This window comes from Erpetoichthys calabaricus, chromosome 1, assembly GCF_900747795.2.
Source record: "Erpetoichthys calabaricus chromosome 1, fErpCal1.3, whole genome shotgun sequence".
Classification (NCBI taxonomy): domain Eukaryota; kingdom Metazoa; phylum Chordata; class Cladistia; order Polypteriformes; family Polypteridae; genus Erpetoichthys; species Erpetoichthys calabaricus.
In genome coordinates this window covers 338,066,310-338,082,654 of record NC_041394.2, presented here as the reverse complement: position 1 = coordinate 338,082,654, position 16,345 = coordinate 338,066,310, and the positions used below count along the sequence as shown (strand labels likewise).

At 40.1% G+C, this 16,345-nt stretch overlaps 4 protein-coding genes across 4 annotated transcripts; 3 read left to right on the top strand and 1 right to left on the bottom strand.

Moving 5' to 3' along the window:
- Positions 1–3,952: 3,952 nt before the first annotated feature.
- LOC114667891 (histone H2B 5-like) lies at positions 3,953–4,547 on the bottom strand. The gene has a single exon (XM_028823413.2). The coding sequence runs from the start codon at positions 4,430–4,432 to the stop codon at positions 4,055–4,057; it is 378 nt and encodes a 125-aa protein (XP_028679246.2). The 5' UTR covers positions 4,433–4,547; the 3' UTR covers positions 3,953–4,054.
- A 770-nt stretch (positions 4,548–5,317) lies between these two features.
- On the top strand, positions 5,318–5,900 carry LOC114667979 (histone H2A-like). Its single transcript, XM_028823543.2, has one exon. The coding sequence runs from the start codon at positions 5,464–5,466 to the stop codon at positions 5,848–5,850; it is 387 nt and encodes a 128-aa protein (XP_028679376.1). The 5' UTR covers positions 5,318–5,463; the 3' UTR covers positions 5,851–5,900.
- Positions 5,901–10,221: 4,321 nt separating this feature from the next.
- Positions 10,222–10,631, top strand: LOC114668001 (histone H2B 5-like). Its single transcript, XM_028823580.2, has one exon. The coding sequence runs from the start codon at positions 10,246–10,248 to the stop codon at positions 10,621–10,623; it is 378 nt and encodes a 125-aa protein (XP_028679413.1). The 5' UTR covers positions 10,222–10,245; the 3' UTR covers positions 10,624–10,631.
- Positions 10,632–15,668: 5,037 nt separating this feature from the next.
- On the top strand, positions 15,669–16,186 carry LOC114667927 (histone H3). Its single transcript, XM_028823457.2, has one exon. It carries the CDS (start codon positions 15,742–15,744, stop codon positions 16,150–16,152), a length of 411 nt encoding a protein of 136 aa, XP_028679290.1. The 5' UTR covers positions 15,669–15,741; the 3' UTR covers positions 16,153–16,186.
- Positions 16,187–16,345: the final 159 nt, after the last annotated feature.

Here is a 16,345-nt window from a genome sequence, read left to right as displayed (position 1 = left end):
GAAAATGATCATAGCATCATTGTGATGCTATGATTCAATTCCCACTCAAATACTCTTGCTAGATCTCCTGATACCAGAGTGAGGTCTATAGCTGAAACAGTATTATTATAAAGATTCACAAATGATTCTCTACAATCATTTAAACACACAAAACAGATTTCTTCTTAGAATTTTTCTATCACTGCCCCATCTTTATCTGTGCTATACTACATCCTCACATTGTACTATGACCATTAAAATCCTCACACCATATACTTCTACTTTTCCTGCATTAATTTTCCATAAGGCTTATAAAAATTTATTATCTGAATTGTACTATTTCTTGCTCATATTTCAGCTATAACTGACTTATTATCCACCCCAACTTCCAACATTTTATGTGCTATCTCATTTCTAATACAAGTGACTTTTTTCCTATCACATCTTATATCAATATATCCTTGTATTGTGAAACGTAGATGAGATTTCAACCATTTTTCTTGTACACATATCTGTTTTTTTTTGATATGACATTGATAAATTTCTTAAATTGGAGTCTATTTGTCAACAAGCTTCTTGCATTCCATTGCACTATTAAAATTGACATTATTAAAGCCATTTAAGTGCTGTTGCCCATTCCCTGTAGAACAGTGGTTCCCAAACTCGATCCTGGGGACCTCCTGTGGCTGCAGGTTTTTGTTCCAACCAACTTCCATTTTTCATTGGACTCTTAAACTAATTAAGTGAGTCATTATTTCCCAGTTTCTGTGTTTTGGAGTCAATGTAGAAATTACAAACTAATTTTGGTAGATTTTTATTAAAATGTAATAAGCAGTTATAATGGGAATATGTATTTTTTTTAATCGTTAACAGTATTTTCAACCTAATTTTCGTTCAGCTTTTATAGGTCCATCCATCCATCCATCCATCCTCTTCTGCTTATCCGATGTCGGGTCGCGGGGGCAGCAGCTTGAGCAGAGATACCCAGACTTCCCTCTTCCAGGCCACTTCTTCTAGCTCTTCCGGAAGAATCCTGAGGCGTTCCCAGGCCTGCCGGGAGACATAGTCCCTCCAGCATGTCCTAGGTCTCCCCTCAGTTAGACGTGCCCGAAACACCAGGGAGGCGTCCAGGAGGCATCCTGATCAGATGCCCGAGCCACCTCATCTGACTGCTCTCGATGCGGAGGAGCAGCGGCTCTACTCTGAGCCCATCCCGGATGACTGAGCTTCTCATCATATCTTTAAGGGAGAGCCCAGACAACCTGCGGAGGAAACTCATTTCAGCCGCTTGTATTCGCGATCTCGTTCTTTCGGTCACTACCCATAGCTCATGACCATAGGTGAGGGCAGGAACATAGATCGACTGGTAAAATGAGAGCTTTGCCTTATGGCTCAGCTCCTTTTTCACCACGACAGACTGATGCAGAGCCCGCATCACTGCGGACGTCCCAAGAGCCAGCTTCTGTAGCCGAGGATCGGACCACCAAGGTCCCCGCCTTCGGCCACCACCCAACTCACACTGCACCCGACCTCCTTGGCCCCTCCCATAGGTGGTGAGCCCATGGGAAGGGGGACCCACGTTGCCTCTTCGGGCTGTGCCCGGCCGAGTCATATGGGTGCAAGCCCGGCCACCAGGTGCTCGCCATTGAGCCCCACCTCCAGGCCTGGCTCCAGAGGGGGGCCCCGGTGACCCGCATCCGGGCGAGGGAAAATGGCGTCCAAATTTTTTATTCATCACAGGAGGTTGTGTTGAACCGCACTTTGTCTCCTCCCTCACCTAGGACCAGTTTGCCTTGGGTGGCCCTACCAGGGGCATAAAGCCCCGGACAACAGCCCCTCCACCACAATAAGGTGGAGGTTCGAAGAGGGGCTTTTATAGGAGTTCTGGTTATTTAATTGATTATTTACAAATTAGTGAGTTTGACACTGAAGTTGTTGCTGTTTTCATCATCCCGAGTGTCTACTGTGCTGGTTGTTAATTGTCACTATTAGGGTTAAATGAGCAAACTACACAGGAAAAGGGGAAAATAATCGGAAAACAACAAATGATAGATAAGCATTTATAACTTTAGAAAAAATAGAAATATTTCTAAATGTCTTATAAATGTAAAAGCTATTCTGTTGTGTTTTTCTGAATGCAGAATAAGAGACAAGTAAAAAAGACCAGCTAATTAAATGAGATCAGTTGTTACTGATTAATATCACTGATTGTGAATCTGGTAGGAACAAAAACCTGCAGCCACAGTGGGTACCCAGGATCGAGTTTGGGAACCACTGCTGTAGAACATTATTAGTAATGTCTACAGTTAAATCCTTTATTTCATTTCTAGATATTTTTCAACAGCTTTTAAAATGATCTTCATTTTCTCTGTTCTACTTTTGGCTTATGCTGTACAATCTACCACATCTACAATAAATGTAACACATATCACTATCTACTATTAATTCCCTCATTATAGAACTATAATTAGTTATTGCATTTCTGGAATATTCTTAACTAAAATAGCAAGAATATCTGCAACTGTAATTTAAAGGAATGGAGAACAAGGACCTCATTTCATCAAGATTTTTTTTTTTTTTTTTTTTTTTTTTTTTAAGTGCCATGTGAAAAAGATACTGAACTATTAATATGCCTCAAAGTGTCTTATCTTTATAAATATTTTACCAAAACCAAACTTTTCTAAAGTTTGGAATATAAATGAACAATCTAGACCAGGGGTGGGCAATGTTGGTCCTGGAGAGCTGGAGTGCAGGCTACAGGTTTTCATTCCAACCCAACTGCTTAATTAGAAACCAATCCTTGCCAGTCTCACACCTTATTTTAATTGTATGGCTTGTTAGTTTGTAATGTAAGGTTCTTATAGATTTTTTTTGCTCTCCAAGGATATCATCCAAATGATTTGAAACCTAAAACAGATATTTTTCAGTGTTACATTTTCTATGACATGTTTTATTAAATCAAACAGTGTATGATGAACACACAGATGTAAATGAAAACAAACTAGATGGTGAACTGCTGGTTGCTTTGTCATTTACATTTTATTGCTAAGGAGGAGCCATTAAAACAGTGAATGCAGCTGTTTAAGATTGAAAGCATCAAAATGTCACTTAAGTAGTAAGTGTTTCATCAGCAATAATTGTTTTCTCATTAAGAAACCGAGTTGGAACAAAAACCTGCAGCTACTGCCGCTCTCCAGGACGGACATTGCCTACCCTTGTTCTAGAATGCTTTACTGTATATAGGTCTAAAAAAAATAAATTAAAGAGCCCTATAATCCAAAATATCCAATATTGGTCTATTATAAATCAAAAGTTTTTTTAATATAGCATTTTTTTTTATTAAATTGTTAGCGTTCACATTTCTCGGTGTAACCGATCGTCTCCATCAGCTCTGCCCATTCAAACGTGAGGGGAGCATAGAACAGGATTTGTGCATAGGACGCCAGAGTGCTGCACTCAAAGGCGCACCCGTACAGAGGAGGAATAGTATTCCGGCGTACCACTCAAGACTTTGAACTTGAAACCCCAAGTAGGTTCAAAGCCTGACATGAACACTGTGGCCACGAGCGGGTCTATTCGACTGAAAGCCCAAAAGAAATTTAACTGGTTATTAAAGTCACCTTAGACGAAAGGGTCAGCTAAGTACTGTAATGTGATTCAGTAGCTATATACATCCATCCATTTTCCAACCCGCTGAATCCGAACACAGTGTCACGGGGGTCTGCTGGAGCCAATCCCAGCCAACACAGGGCACAAGGCAGGAACAAATCCCGGGCAGGGTGCCAACCCACTGCAGGACACACCCACACACCAAGCACACACTAGGGCCAATTTAGAATCGCCAATCCACCTAACCTGTATGTCTTTGGACTGTGGGAGGAAACCCACGCAGACATGGGGAGAACATACAAACTCTACGCAAGCAGCAGCGCTACCACTGCACCACCCCTAGCTATATACAAGTAATTAAAAATGTGGCCACCTCAACGATGGCTTATTAGGTAAATGGAGCTCTTTGTAGGTGAAGTATGTGGCTCTAAAAAGAGCCTTTGTTTTCTAGTACGACTTCCACCATTTATTTGGAGCTAGTGTACTTGGTGACTGCCTTGGTGCCCTCGGACACGGCATGCTTAGCAAGTTCGCCTGGTAGTAGCAGTCTTACGGCAGTTTGGATCTCCCTTGAAGAAATTGTCGAGCGCTTGTTGTAGTGCGCTAAACGAGAAGCCTCGCCAGCAATGCGCTCAAAGATGTCGTTCACAAACGAGTTCATGATGCCCATAGCCTTAGAAGAAATACCAGTATCAGGGTGCACTTGCTTCAGCACCTTATACACGTAGATGGAATAGCTTTCCTTCCTGGACTTTCTGCGTTTCTTACCACCCTTCGCCTGACTCTTAGAAACGGCCTTCTTAGAACCCTTTTTGGGCACAGGGGCGGCTTTCGGCTCAGGCATTACTGTGAATTTTATCAACGAAAATCTGAATGGCGCAATTACCTCGGCTTTTCGTTTTATAGCTAGTCATGCAAATCTGCTGCCCTGTAGCGATAGACGTAGGCACCAATGACAAGAGAGTAGCTGTCCCCACCCCCAAGCTGACGCTACTGTTGCGTTGATGAGGGCGACAAAAATCGCGCGCAATTTTTTCATTGGGTCTTCTGTTTTCAAAAGTATATGTGGAGGTAGTTTTTCATTTTTATTTTTTTAAATACATTTCGTTATTCCCACTGGCTGTAGAACGATGACTGCATATGGCGGATACAACAGATTATATTAGTTAGGCTATCAGCTCTTTTAAAGAGACCAAATTAATAGAGAATCTCTATATAATGGCAAGAGATATATTCGCAGGGATCGGGGAGATAAAGGGCGATTGCTCTGCCCTCCATATAAGAAAAAGATTCCAGCCATTTAGAACATTTTTATTTTAAAGAATGTAAGAAACTGAACCCTTCTGTACATTACTTTGCCAATTCTTATTTTACCTTTAAAAAGAGACCACAGTTTACAGTAGCCTATGCAATCCGGTTAATATCGAGTTCAGCCATGATAGATCACGAAAATAGTGCTCGATGGACTAATAATAATGCAGGTTTGTTTTGCCGATCGGTTTATACCGGGGCTTCATTTTAAAACGATCAATGTTTTACACTGTATAGTGCCTTGAACAACAGTGACTTTTAAAGACAAAGTATGTTTACCAAAAGAGTGTTCAAACTAGTCGGCACTAAGAAATTGTTGTGTTTCATTAAAATGTTCACTCCCTCTCTTTCTCTTACTCTCTCCCGAAATACCTTCAATTCTTAGCTGCACTGCGTACTTCATACACTGAGCGGTTGGGGGCCTACGCCGTGAGTGACGTAATAACACATGCAAATCAGCAGTCTGTTAGTTCAGAGAGTCGGCGCCAAAGGAAGCCTTTATAAAAGCGCAAGTTTGAATTACAGGAGCAGTCTATTACAGAAAGCTGTTGTGTTTGTTCCAGAATGTCTGGTAGAGGAAAGACTGGTGGCAAGACCCGCGCCAAGGCTAAGACTCGCTCTTCACGGGCCGGTTTGCAGTTCCCCGTTGGTCGTGTTCACAGGCTTCTAAGGAAAGGCAACTATGCCGAACGTGTGGGTGCTGGAGCTCCCGTCTATTTGGCTGCTGTGCTTGAGTATCTGACCGCTGAAATTCTCGAGTTGGCCGGTAACGCTGCTCGCGACAACAAGAAGACCAGAATCATTCCTCGTCATCTGCAGTTGGCAGTACGTAATGACGAGGAGCTCAATAAGTTATTGGGTGGTGTGACCATCGCTCAAGGTGGCGTGTTGCCGAACATTCAGGCCGTACTTCTGCCCAAAAAGACCGAGAAACCTGTTAAGAGCAAATAAATTGCTGGGATAATACTTTTCTAAACCTCAACGGCTCTTTTCAGAGCCACTTATTTACTCACGTGGGCATTTTTCCATTGATGTGTTACATTATCATTTTATTTAAGATTCCTATCATTCGTTTATCGCGTGGGTTACCGTTTTCTTTATGCTTGCAGTGTGCTACCTTTTTCGATGTTTTTTTTGGTGTTGTTGGAATCTGAGAAGGATTCAGCAACCGTGGCGGCAACAACAATAAAGTAGCCACATCAGGGCGGTAAAAGTAGCGGCGTCATGGGGCGATCGATATTTAAATGTTATAGAATGCGGACTTTGGTGCACTTGAAAACTTTAGATCCACTTCTCAAATAAGCGAATTTTTCAGCAAGTAAATGACTATTCTTGAAAAGTTTGTCAGGTTTTAGAACAAATCAAAGTACAGAAACTCTTCTGCTTAAAGTAGTTAATAATTTATAGGTTAATACAGAGGCCACTTCTGTTCTTGTTCAACAAGACATGAGCACAGTATTCTAATAAATCGCCTTAATCACTCTGCAGCCTGTCTGGAACCGTTTTAGAATAGGTCCTTGTGTTATGTGACCATTTTATGTTCTCTGCTATTTTCAGTCTACAATATATGCCCCCATTAGGCCAGATTATCTCAAAAAACAATGTGAACTAACACGGCTATGCAGATGACACAAAGCTTCACCTTGCACCTGGCGTCCCTGACACTTTGGACTCTCAGAACCAATTTGTCTTATTTCTGAATGGATGAGTAGTAATTTCCTGAAGCTTTAAAAAAAAAAAAATCCTACTCATTAATAAAAAATTGCAGTAATGAGGTTATTAGAAATAAACTTAACCCCTTAGCATTAAAAGTCAATAGATAGATAGATTATTAATCCCAGGGGGAAATTCACATATTCCAGCAGCAAAAAATATTAAATTAAAGAGTAATAAAAAATGCAGGTAAAAAAAAACAGACAATAACTTGAATAATGTTCAACGTTTACCCCCTCTGGTGGAATTGAAGAGTCGCATAGTTTGGGGGAGGAATGATCTTCTCAGTCTGTCAGTGGAGCAGGACAGTGACAGCAGTCTGTCGCTGAAACTGCTCCTCTGTCAAGGCAGAAGTAGAGAATTCTTTTAAAGCTGATTTTTAAATACTAATTGAATATAAAGCTTTAACTAAATAAACATTTTGTACTGCCCAATCCCCCAACATTCCAAGTCCTAACCCTAGATCTTCTAATAGCAGTCTGCGTATTATTCCAAGAGCTGAGCATAAAACAAGTGGTGAAACAGCCTCCTGCTGTTTTGGACCAAATATCTGGGATATTTTACCAACAGAGATTTGCCAGGCTAATATTTTGGATCATTAAAAAAAAAAATCTTAATTTGTCCATCTTGTAACTACAATTCAGTTCTGGTATGCAAAAAATGATCATACTCTTTAGTTAATCTGCAGTCTTTCTTAATCTAGCAGCCTTTCAATAATGTCTTTGAAAGGGGCATCCCGGAGTTCCCTTACAATATTAAATAATATATCTGAAATTAGGTTGTTGTACGGGTAACTAATTTAAGAGTCCTGAGGAAAAACATTAAACATTCAATAAAATACAAAACATTAATCAAACAGAACGCAATTTAAAACTATTTACAGAGCTTTATGAGACAAAAACGAAAACATTCTTAAACCTTAATATGAAACAATACAGAAATTTCAATGGTCCTTTTGAAATTATTTGAACAATTATCACACTTATAACATACAGTCCCAGGTTTATTTACTTTTTCCTTCTTGTAGTGGGCCCGCTTTTGTAATTAAAATAGTTCACACCCTACCATTGTAGCCCCGAGATGTCTCTTGTGTGTGGTGTGGCAAAATTCAGTTTACAATGTCTCTTTGTTTACCTAAGTATGCAAAAAATAAAAAGGCAAAAAAGTATCTTCACTAGAAAAACGAGATCTAATACCCCTCCTCGCTATGCTCTCTAGCAATACTTCTTCTAATTCCCTTTGCAGCCGGTCCAAAAAAATAAATAAATCTGATACCGTTCTTATATCCTTCCACCTTTCTTTCAGCGTCTTCAGCAACTCCTCCCCTGTTTCCACTCTTGTAAACGAGTTACTTCTTTCTTGTACCTTTTTATTCTAACCATTTTTTATTGCAAAAAGAGCACTAAAAACTAAGAAATCACCGTTACCTCAAGACATCCCTGTAACTTTATCTCTTTTTTTAAACATTTACCATGGGTTACATTTACTTATCTCTATTTTCTTTTCCAGTTCTTCTGTGGTGGTGTTCTGCACCATCACTTTCAGAACAAAGACCTGTGCAGCCATCTATGATGTTTAAATGAAAGTGAATAAATCAACCTGCCATGAGACCCGCTGCATCGAATCCTCTAACACAAAGCGTTAAAAAAAAAAAAAATCATTAAAGGACAAACTTACATTTATGTTAGGTAAAATGACCAATGGGGGCAGAGTGGTGTTTTGGCCTGAAACCCCTGCAGATTCTACCTTTTCGCCAATGTAGTTAACTGGCCAACTGTCCTTATCATGGGTCCATCATTTATAGGCTAAACAAAATAAATTAACTAAAAAAAGAAAAAGCTATACTGTATATAAGGACTCAATTTTTATCTCTCTTATTTAAGTGTACATTTGTGTATACCATTTATGTGTCATATTTCTTATCTAGTTTTAATTTTTTGGCATACAGTACATGTAATTACTTTTATTGACACCTTGCAACACACTTTCAGCTGCATCGTTTGTATGAAAATTTGCTATAGACATAAATGATCGTCGACTTAATATCTATCGTCTTTTCGTCTGTTGTGGGTTAACCTGCGTTTTCTTTTCTTTTGTAATGGTATAACGTGCAGCTTCTACAAGACAGATCCATGTTTGAGTTTTTGCTTATTAAATAATCTTCTACTGCCCTCTTGTGGACATTCAAAATGAGACAACTGTACTTTATTTCTTTTTTTCTCCTTTGAGTTTTAACATATGTATCAGAAGTAGACGAACATACATTGATTCGCTCCAGCTCTTTTCTCGCTTTTGCCCTCAAAATAAATAACTATTACCTCCACCTTGCACTAAGAGGTCCTGTCAGGGAAAACTATAAATCTACTTAAAAAAAAAAAGTTTCACTGTCAATTCATCCATTCCATGATGTGAACACCATTTCACGAATCTGAATTTTTTAAAACTGAATTACTTTCCACCTTCGGCATATCAGAACTTCATAATAAATGGAACACTCAGTTCGAGCATTAATGGAGAAGAAAATCACAAGAGAAAATGAGATTAGTTCACAACCCTCTACTTAACCAATAATGTCTCTATGTACAATTAAAAATCCTACAGAGGTTAAAAAAAATAAAGCTGTAGCTTTTAGAATATGTCACACAGTACTGCACATAGAGCTCAAAAGTGAGTGCATTATCTTCTAAAAATCTTACTACTGTAAAAGTAAAAGGTGTCTATTGCTGGGGGCTAATTGTTCCATCTTAAGTGAGTCTGTATGCGCGCCATACAATAAAGCTTAACTGTGCTGTCTGTTCTGAAGTCTCCGAGTGCCTTCATTGGGGCTGAGGGCCCCTCTGCAGTGTCAGCCTGCTTCAACAGTGGTAGCCTACTGGACCTAAAATGGATCTTCAGAGTAGCAACAACAAGTCTGTGGTCAGAATTCACAAACTGGGCACTTCTGTAGACCCTGCAGTTTTGTAAGGCAGATTAAAATGATTGATATTTACACCGATCAGCAAAACAAACCTGCAATATCCTGCATTTAGTCCCTTGTAAATTCAGAATTATTTTCGTGAACTGTCATGGTAGAAACCGAAATAAATCGGATTACATACTACTAACTATCGCCTCTTTTTAAAAGCACAATAAGAATTGGCAAAATAGGATAAGTTTAGTGTGACTGAATGACTGGAATCCTCTTCTAACAAGAAGGACCAATCTATCGCCCCTTTGTCTCCTTGACCCTAGCGATTTTAACTTCTTATCATTATGTGCAAAGTATTTCTTTGATCTCTTTGAATGGGCTGATATCCTAACTGATATCATGTATTATATCTGCTAAATACATTAATCACTCTAACGCTGGTGGGACAAACGAAAATGTGTAAAAATAAAAAAAAAGAAAAGAAAAGAAAAGCTACTTTCCGGCATACTTTTGAAAACGGAAGGGCAAATGAAAATATTGAGCGAGATTTTTTCCGCCTTTTTTAACGCAACAGCAGTTTTAGTTTAGGGAAGGGGTGGGGCAGCTACTCGCTCGTCATTGGTGCCTGAGTCTAACACTGCAGCGCATCTGATTTGCATGACAGGTCATAAAGCAGAAAACCGCGGAAACGCTCCATTCGAATTTCGTCGCTGAAATCTGTAGCAATGCCTGAACCAAAAGCTGCACCAGCTCCTAAGAAGGGCTCTAAGAAAGCCGTTTCTAAAACCCAGCCAAAGGGTGGAAAGAAACGCAGAAAGTCCAGGAAGGAAAGCTATTCTATCTACGTGTACAAGGTGATGAAGCAAGTACATCCCGATACTGGTATTTCCTCGAAGGCGATGGGAATCATGAACTCGTTTGTGAACGATATCTTTGAGCGCATCGCCGGTGAGGCTTCTCGGCTAGCGCATTATAACAAGCGCTCGACTATTTCTTCAAGAGAGATCCAGACTGCTGTGAGACTGTTGCTACCAGGTGAGCTTGCTAAGCACGCTGTGTCTGAGGGGACCAAAGCAGTCACCAAGTACACCAGCTCCAAATAGATCTTTAAAAAAAAAAAAAAAAAAGGCTCTTTTAAGAGCCACCTATCTCCTCTGAAAAAGAGCTTAGTTCAACCGGTACTTTTTTTTTTTTTTTTTTTTTTTTATATATATATATATCCATCGTGCCTTTCTGAATAAATTTACATTACCGGACTTTGTTAATTCTAGTTATTAGGCAAACGTTCTCCACGCAAGACAACTTGCAACATTTGAGGAAACAACCGGTTAAGTGTCTTTTGGCTCAACAGGCAAGTTGCTAGCCAAGCTCAAATTGTAGGAGGCTCTAAATAAGGCTTTATTTTTTTTTTTAATTATACGTGTCTGGTGCACCGTCTGGGATGTCATTTAACCTTTAAAGGCATACGGCGTCTTCAAAGCGTATACCTCGGCAGTCACGGTCTTCCCCTTTTGAGTACTCGGTGTAATTGACAGCATCACGGATGACGTGTCTCTTCCGAGATTAAACCAGAAATACGCTTCACGCCACTTCGACGCGCAAGGCGGTGGATTGCTGGCTTTTCGAAACCTTGGATGTTCTCTTTCAGCATTTTATGATGACATTTTGCGCCGTCGAGACATCATTTTTTTTTTTTTTATTTTATTGAAGTCATACAACATTCCATACAAAAATAGGACTGAAAACAAATCAACCCCCACCCCTCACGTCAATACATCTATATGTACGACTTTTCTTACACGACTATTAAGCTGGCACTAGAATCCTCTCTCGTGGAAGACCGAGTCATTGCCTCGCACTCCAAAGACGACCTGCTAGAGCACAGGAAATGTCTGCGCGGACTTTAGGAAGTTGAGCCTTGAGTTCACCATTTTCATTATTCAGCTTCCGAAAGCGAGGCAGATAGAGACAGCGGTGAATGCGACACGCATAAGCTTAAAATCAGTGGAAGTCCTTGTTGGCGCTATGTAAATGGATTGCTTTTCGAACCGCATTTCTTTTCTTTGCTGTAAAATGCGAGTTACTGTTCATTAAACATTTTAGGCAAACAATGCATTATTTTGGCCTAAACCCTAAGGCAAAAAAAGCTTCCGTAACAAGAGCAGTAAATGTACTAATTTCCATATGCAAATTGTTTATAGTTAATTCACCTATCCATCTCCTTAAGCTGGCACTTGCGATACGATCAATTTTTGTTTATAATGCTTTTTCATGAAAACATTGATATCGAGCATGGTTTGTTTTTTTTCCTCACTTTCCTATGCTATGACAACATTCTTTCATAATTACAAGATATGTGTCATCCGCTTATTTGTCTATTATCTGTTCAGAAATGCTGAGCACTCTGTGCCATTTTTACAACAGAATATAATACTGAAATCTGTTAGTCATACAATGTGTCTGTTGCGGTGCTTCTTGCTGTTTTTAATACCTTCTGCATACAAAAATGGCATAGACCCGGGATCGCCAACTCCAGTCTTGGAGGACCACCGTGGTTACAGGTTTTCATTCTAACCCTTTTCTTAATGAGTGACCTGTTTTTGCTGCCAATAAACTTCTTTTGAACTAATTTTATCTGACTTGATCTTAAAGACTCAGAACTCTTAATTGTTTCTTTTTCCTTAATTGTCAGCCAAACAATAACAAGATACAAAATGAGCCAAAACAACTGTGTCCATTATACAATATCTGAAAATAAAGAAAGATGAAGGTCTCAGGAATGTTGATCTACTCAGGTTCACAAAACATTTCAACTGAGCTCTTAGAAAAGAGAAACTCAGCAATTGCGGAAATGTCTGCTATTGCATATAAGAGAAGCAAGAAGCCACAGAATTAAAGAACTGGTTTAATTAATGACAAGAATCGGCACTTCATTAAGCAGCTGGTTGGAGTTTGAGGCCCTGAGTTAGTTGGTCTTCTGTTGGTTCACTCACTTCACATTTCCTTTCTGTTTTGGGTGCCATTTAAGGAAAGAAATGAACAAATTCAGAGGAACGATGAAGAAACTCAGGGGAAACAATCTTAAAAAAACAAGTCAATTAAAATGAATTCAAAAGAAGTTAATTAGCAGCACAAACAGGGCACCTTTTAAAAAAGGGTTAGAATGAAAACCTGCAGCCACAGTAGTCCTCCAGGACCGGAGTTGGCGACCCCTAGCATAGACCATTAGACCAGGAACAAGTCCCACATTTCCACGGTATTTACTTGCGAATCACGTAAGAGAAACAAATCTGCAAAATGTGCACAGCATCAGAAACCCCATTTATCCTATTTGTGTCAAATGCCTGCAGAAATGCAGCAAAAAATCACGTGACAATTGATATGGCAGATAAATGAACAAGGCCCGTTTGTTACTGTTTCACACAGACATAAAATATATACAGTATCTGTACCATCAATCTATCATTCTCTCTCCTCTCTCCCTGCTTGTCTTTTTCAGTCAGGATTTGTCTTCCTCCTGAAAGTGTGACACTGCTTGAATTCCCCTTTGTGTCCTTAGACATGTTAAACTTTGAAACCCTCTACCAGGGTAACTTCTAGATCAGGCCATGGAATCAGATTTGGGGTGGGGGAGGGATGAACTTCCTAGATTCCATTAAATCCAGGTCTAGAGTTCATTTCCTCTTGACCTTACACAGTCGTTCCTCCGCTGGGTTACTAATGCAGACTCCAAGCTACTTTCTTTGAAAAGGCAACATACTCAGTTCAGCGCCAGATGGTTTTTTATCCAATGGATGGAAAAACTGACATTATGCTCCTGCCTGACATCCTCTGTCTCACCCTTCACAAGGCAATGTGGTGCTTGTTTCCATATCCACAGAACGACCTGAGATTGATTTGGAAAAAAAAAAGCCTTCTTTTAACATTTAATGAATTATTTTTGTTTCTTACATTGCTGTGTTTGCCTCATACTTGGATACCAAACAAGTGAGTAGCAAATGGCTGAGGGTCACACGGCGTATGTAAGATAAGGATTTGATTGGCATCCTTGCTGCTGAAAGTCTAGCTTTTGAGCAAATACATCAAACTGTGTTCCAATAACTGTGACTGGTATTCCTATTAGAAAAAGATTAACTTTATGCCAAAAAAAAATCTGTGAAAAGAGCAAAACTTTTACTCATTTTTTATTCAGTCATTTATCCATACATCCATCTTGAGAACCTACTTTTCCATGGCAGAGTTGCAAGGGAAGCTGGAGCCTAGCCACGTAATTATTGGATGCAAGGAAGAAACACCTGAATAGGGTGCCAGCACACCACATGGTGAAGACGCACAAACGCTCACACACACTTGGGCAAATTTAGCAACACCAATAACACCTAACCTGCATGTCTGTGGGCAGAACAAGGAGCACACAGAGGAAACCAGTGCTGACATGGGAAAGATCATGCAAACTCCATATAGGGATGCAAATCATAAGGTTGTTACTTCAAACCTGCAGAGCTACCACTGTGCCTATAATATTATATATATTTTTTTTTTTTTCACAAATCCAGTTTAATACATATGTAATCATATTTGTTAATCTGTAAAACAGGATCTCCTTTAGCCTCACCTAAAACTGATTACTTTAATCTTCTAACGTCTTATGGTTCAGGGTGCACGTTCCAACATGATCTGGAGCACATAGTATTATGGGATGTTGGCTGATATAGATGCACGCGTACTAGTCATTTCCGTGTGGACTAATAGTAATTTGTAATAATTAAAATATTGTATTATACCGAATCAATCAGAAAAGCTGCATTTAATGACCAGTAGTAAGTTCATTTGTATTTATCTTGCATCACTCGCTTGTTATACAGTTAAGATTAACGTTGTTTAAAGTGTAGGGCCTACTGTTTACAGTTTTTGTATTAAGAATGTTTGCCTCGGGCGGCACGGTAGCGCAGTGGGTAGCGCTGCTGCCTCGCAGTTGGGAGATCTGGGTTCGCTTCCCGGGTCCTCCCTGCGTGGAGTTTGCATGTTCTCCCCGTGTCTGCGTGGGTTTCCTCCGGGCGCTCCGGTTTCCTCCCACAGTCCAAAGACATGCAGGTTAGGTGGATTGGTGATTCTAAATTGGCCCTAGTGTGTGCGTGTTTGTGTGTGTCCTGCGGTGGGTTGGCACCCTGCCCAGGATTGGTTCCTGCCTTGTGCCCTGTGTTGGCTGGGATTGGCTCCAGCAGACCCCTGTGACCCTGTGTTCGGATTCAGCAGGTTGGAAAATGGATGGATGGATGTTTGCCTCAATGTTATTTACATACAGCAATATTTATATCAACATAATTTCATTATCATGTTATTATATTAATTGAGTAGCATTTCATGTTACTAAGTTAATTTAATGCTTTACTTTAAGTTTGCAGTACTAATTATTAGTAAATTTTATTGCTCTAATTTTATATTGCCCGCAGGTTAGTGATCAGAGTCATTTGAGAATAATACTGACATTTAGTGGAATTTTTGTGTAAGTTGCTAATTTTTTTCCATATTCTTTCATTTTTGGAGACCACTCTCAGACACACACACATTTACCACTGCTATGTTCACATCGTTAAATAAATGAAGGAACTGATCGAGTAGGTATATGATTTAAGCATTTTCCTACACTTTTCCCGTCCACAGGAGTTGAAAAAACGATAGAAGCTAAATCACCAGTCGTATTGTCAAAAATAGAAGCAGCAGATTTACAGCTTGTCGATTCTAAAATCGTTCCCACATTCTTTCCAATAATGTCGTGCTTAGCTTTATTCCTCCATTAATTTTAAGTAACCTAATTTAACATCCATATACATACGTAGATACATTAGCTCCCTTTCCCGATCTCTATTTAGTGCCTGTGTTAATCCTAAAATACACGTGCCCAAATCAGTAGATTATTGTTTGCAGTGGAGGAAATCTAACATTAAGGGAGAGTGGGTCTTACTGAACAGACTAGCTTTGTTCTACAGCTGCTGGCAGTAGCTGTTAGCGAGCGAATGCACGGAAACAAATTCCGCGCCGAATTTGGAGATGCGCAATGGAAAGGCGGCATGGTAGGCCGAGCCTAAAAACGTCACCGGCCGGTTTTTTCATTCGCCCAATCAGAAACTAACAAGGCCTCAATATAATACGCTTCGTGACGCTGAATCTGTGTTCATTTATACTAGTTGTGTTTACTGGATAGTTGCTAAATCGCTGAAATGGCAAGAACAAAACAAACGGCTCGTAAATCGACTGGTGGCAAAGCTCCCCGAAAGCAGCTTGCTACCAAAGCGGCCCGCAAGAGCGCTCCCGCCACCGGTGGAGTGAAGAAGCCACATCGTTATAGGCCTGGTACAGTAGCTCTGCGAGAGATTCGTCGCTACCAGAAATCCACCGAATTGCTTATCCGCAAATTGCCTTTCCAGCGTTTGGTAAGAGAAATCGCTCAAGATTTTAAGACCGATCTTCGTTTCCAGAGCTCTGCTGTCATGGCTCTGCAGGAGGCTAGTGAGGCTTATTTGGTTGGTTTGTTCGAAGACACCAACCTTTGTGCTATCCACGCCAAGCGAGTGACCATCATGCCCAAAGACATCCAGCTGGCTCGTCGTATTCGTGGGGAACGCGCCTAAGGACACCGACTCGAAACTCCCCGTATTAAAAAAAGGCTCTTTTAAGAGCCATCAAACAATCTTTTTAAAGGATAAAATCCTTTTGGTGCCTGCGTGTCGAGTTTGTATTGTCCACAACGTCGGAATGTGTTACTGAATCCAGTTAGACGCACTTAATGAGTGGGGATGAGATGATTATATTTGCATTCCTGGT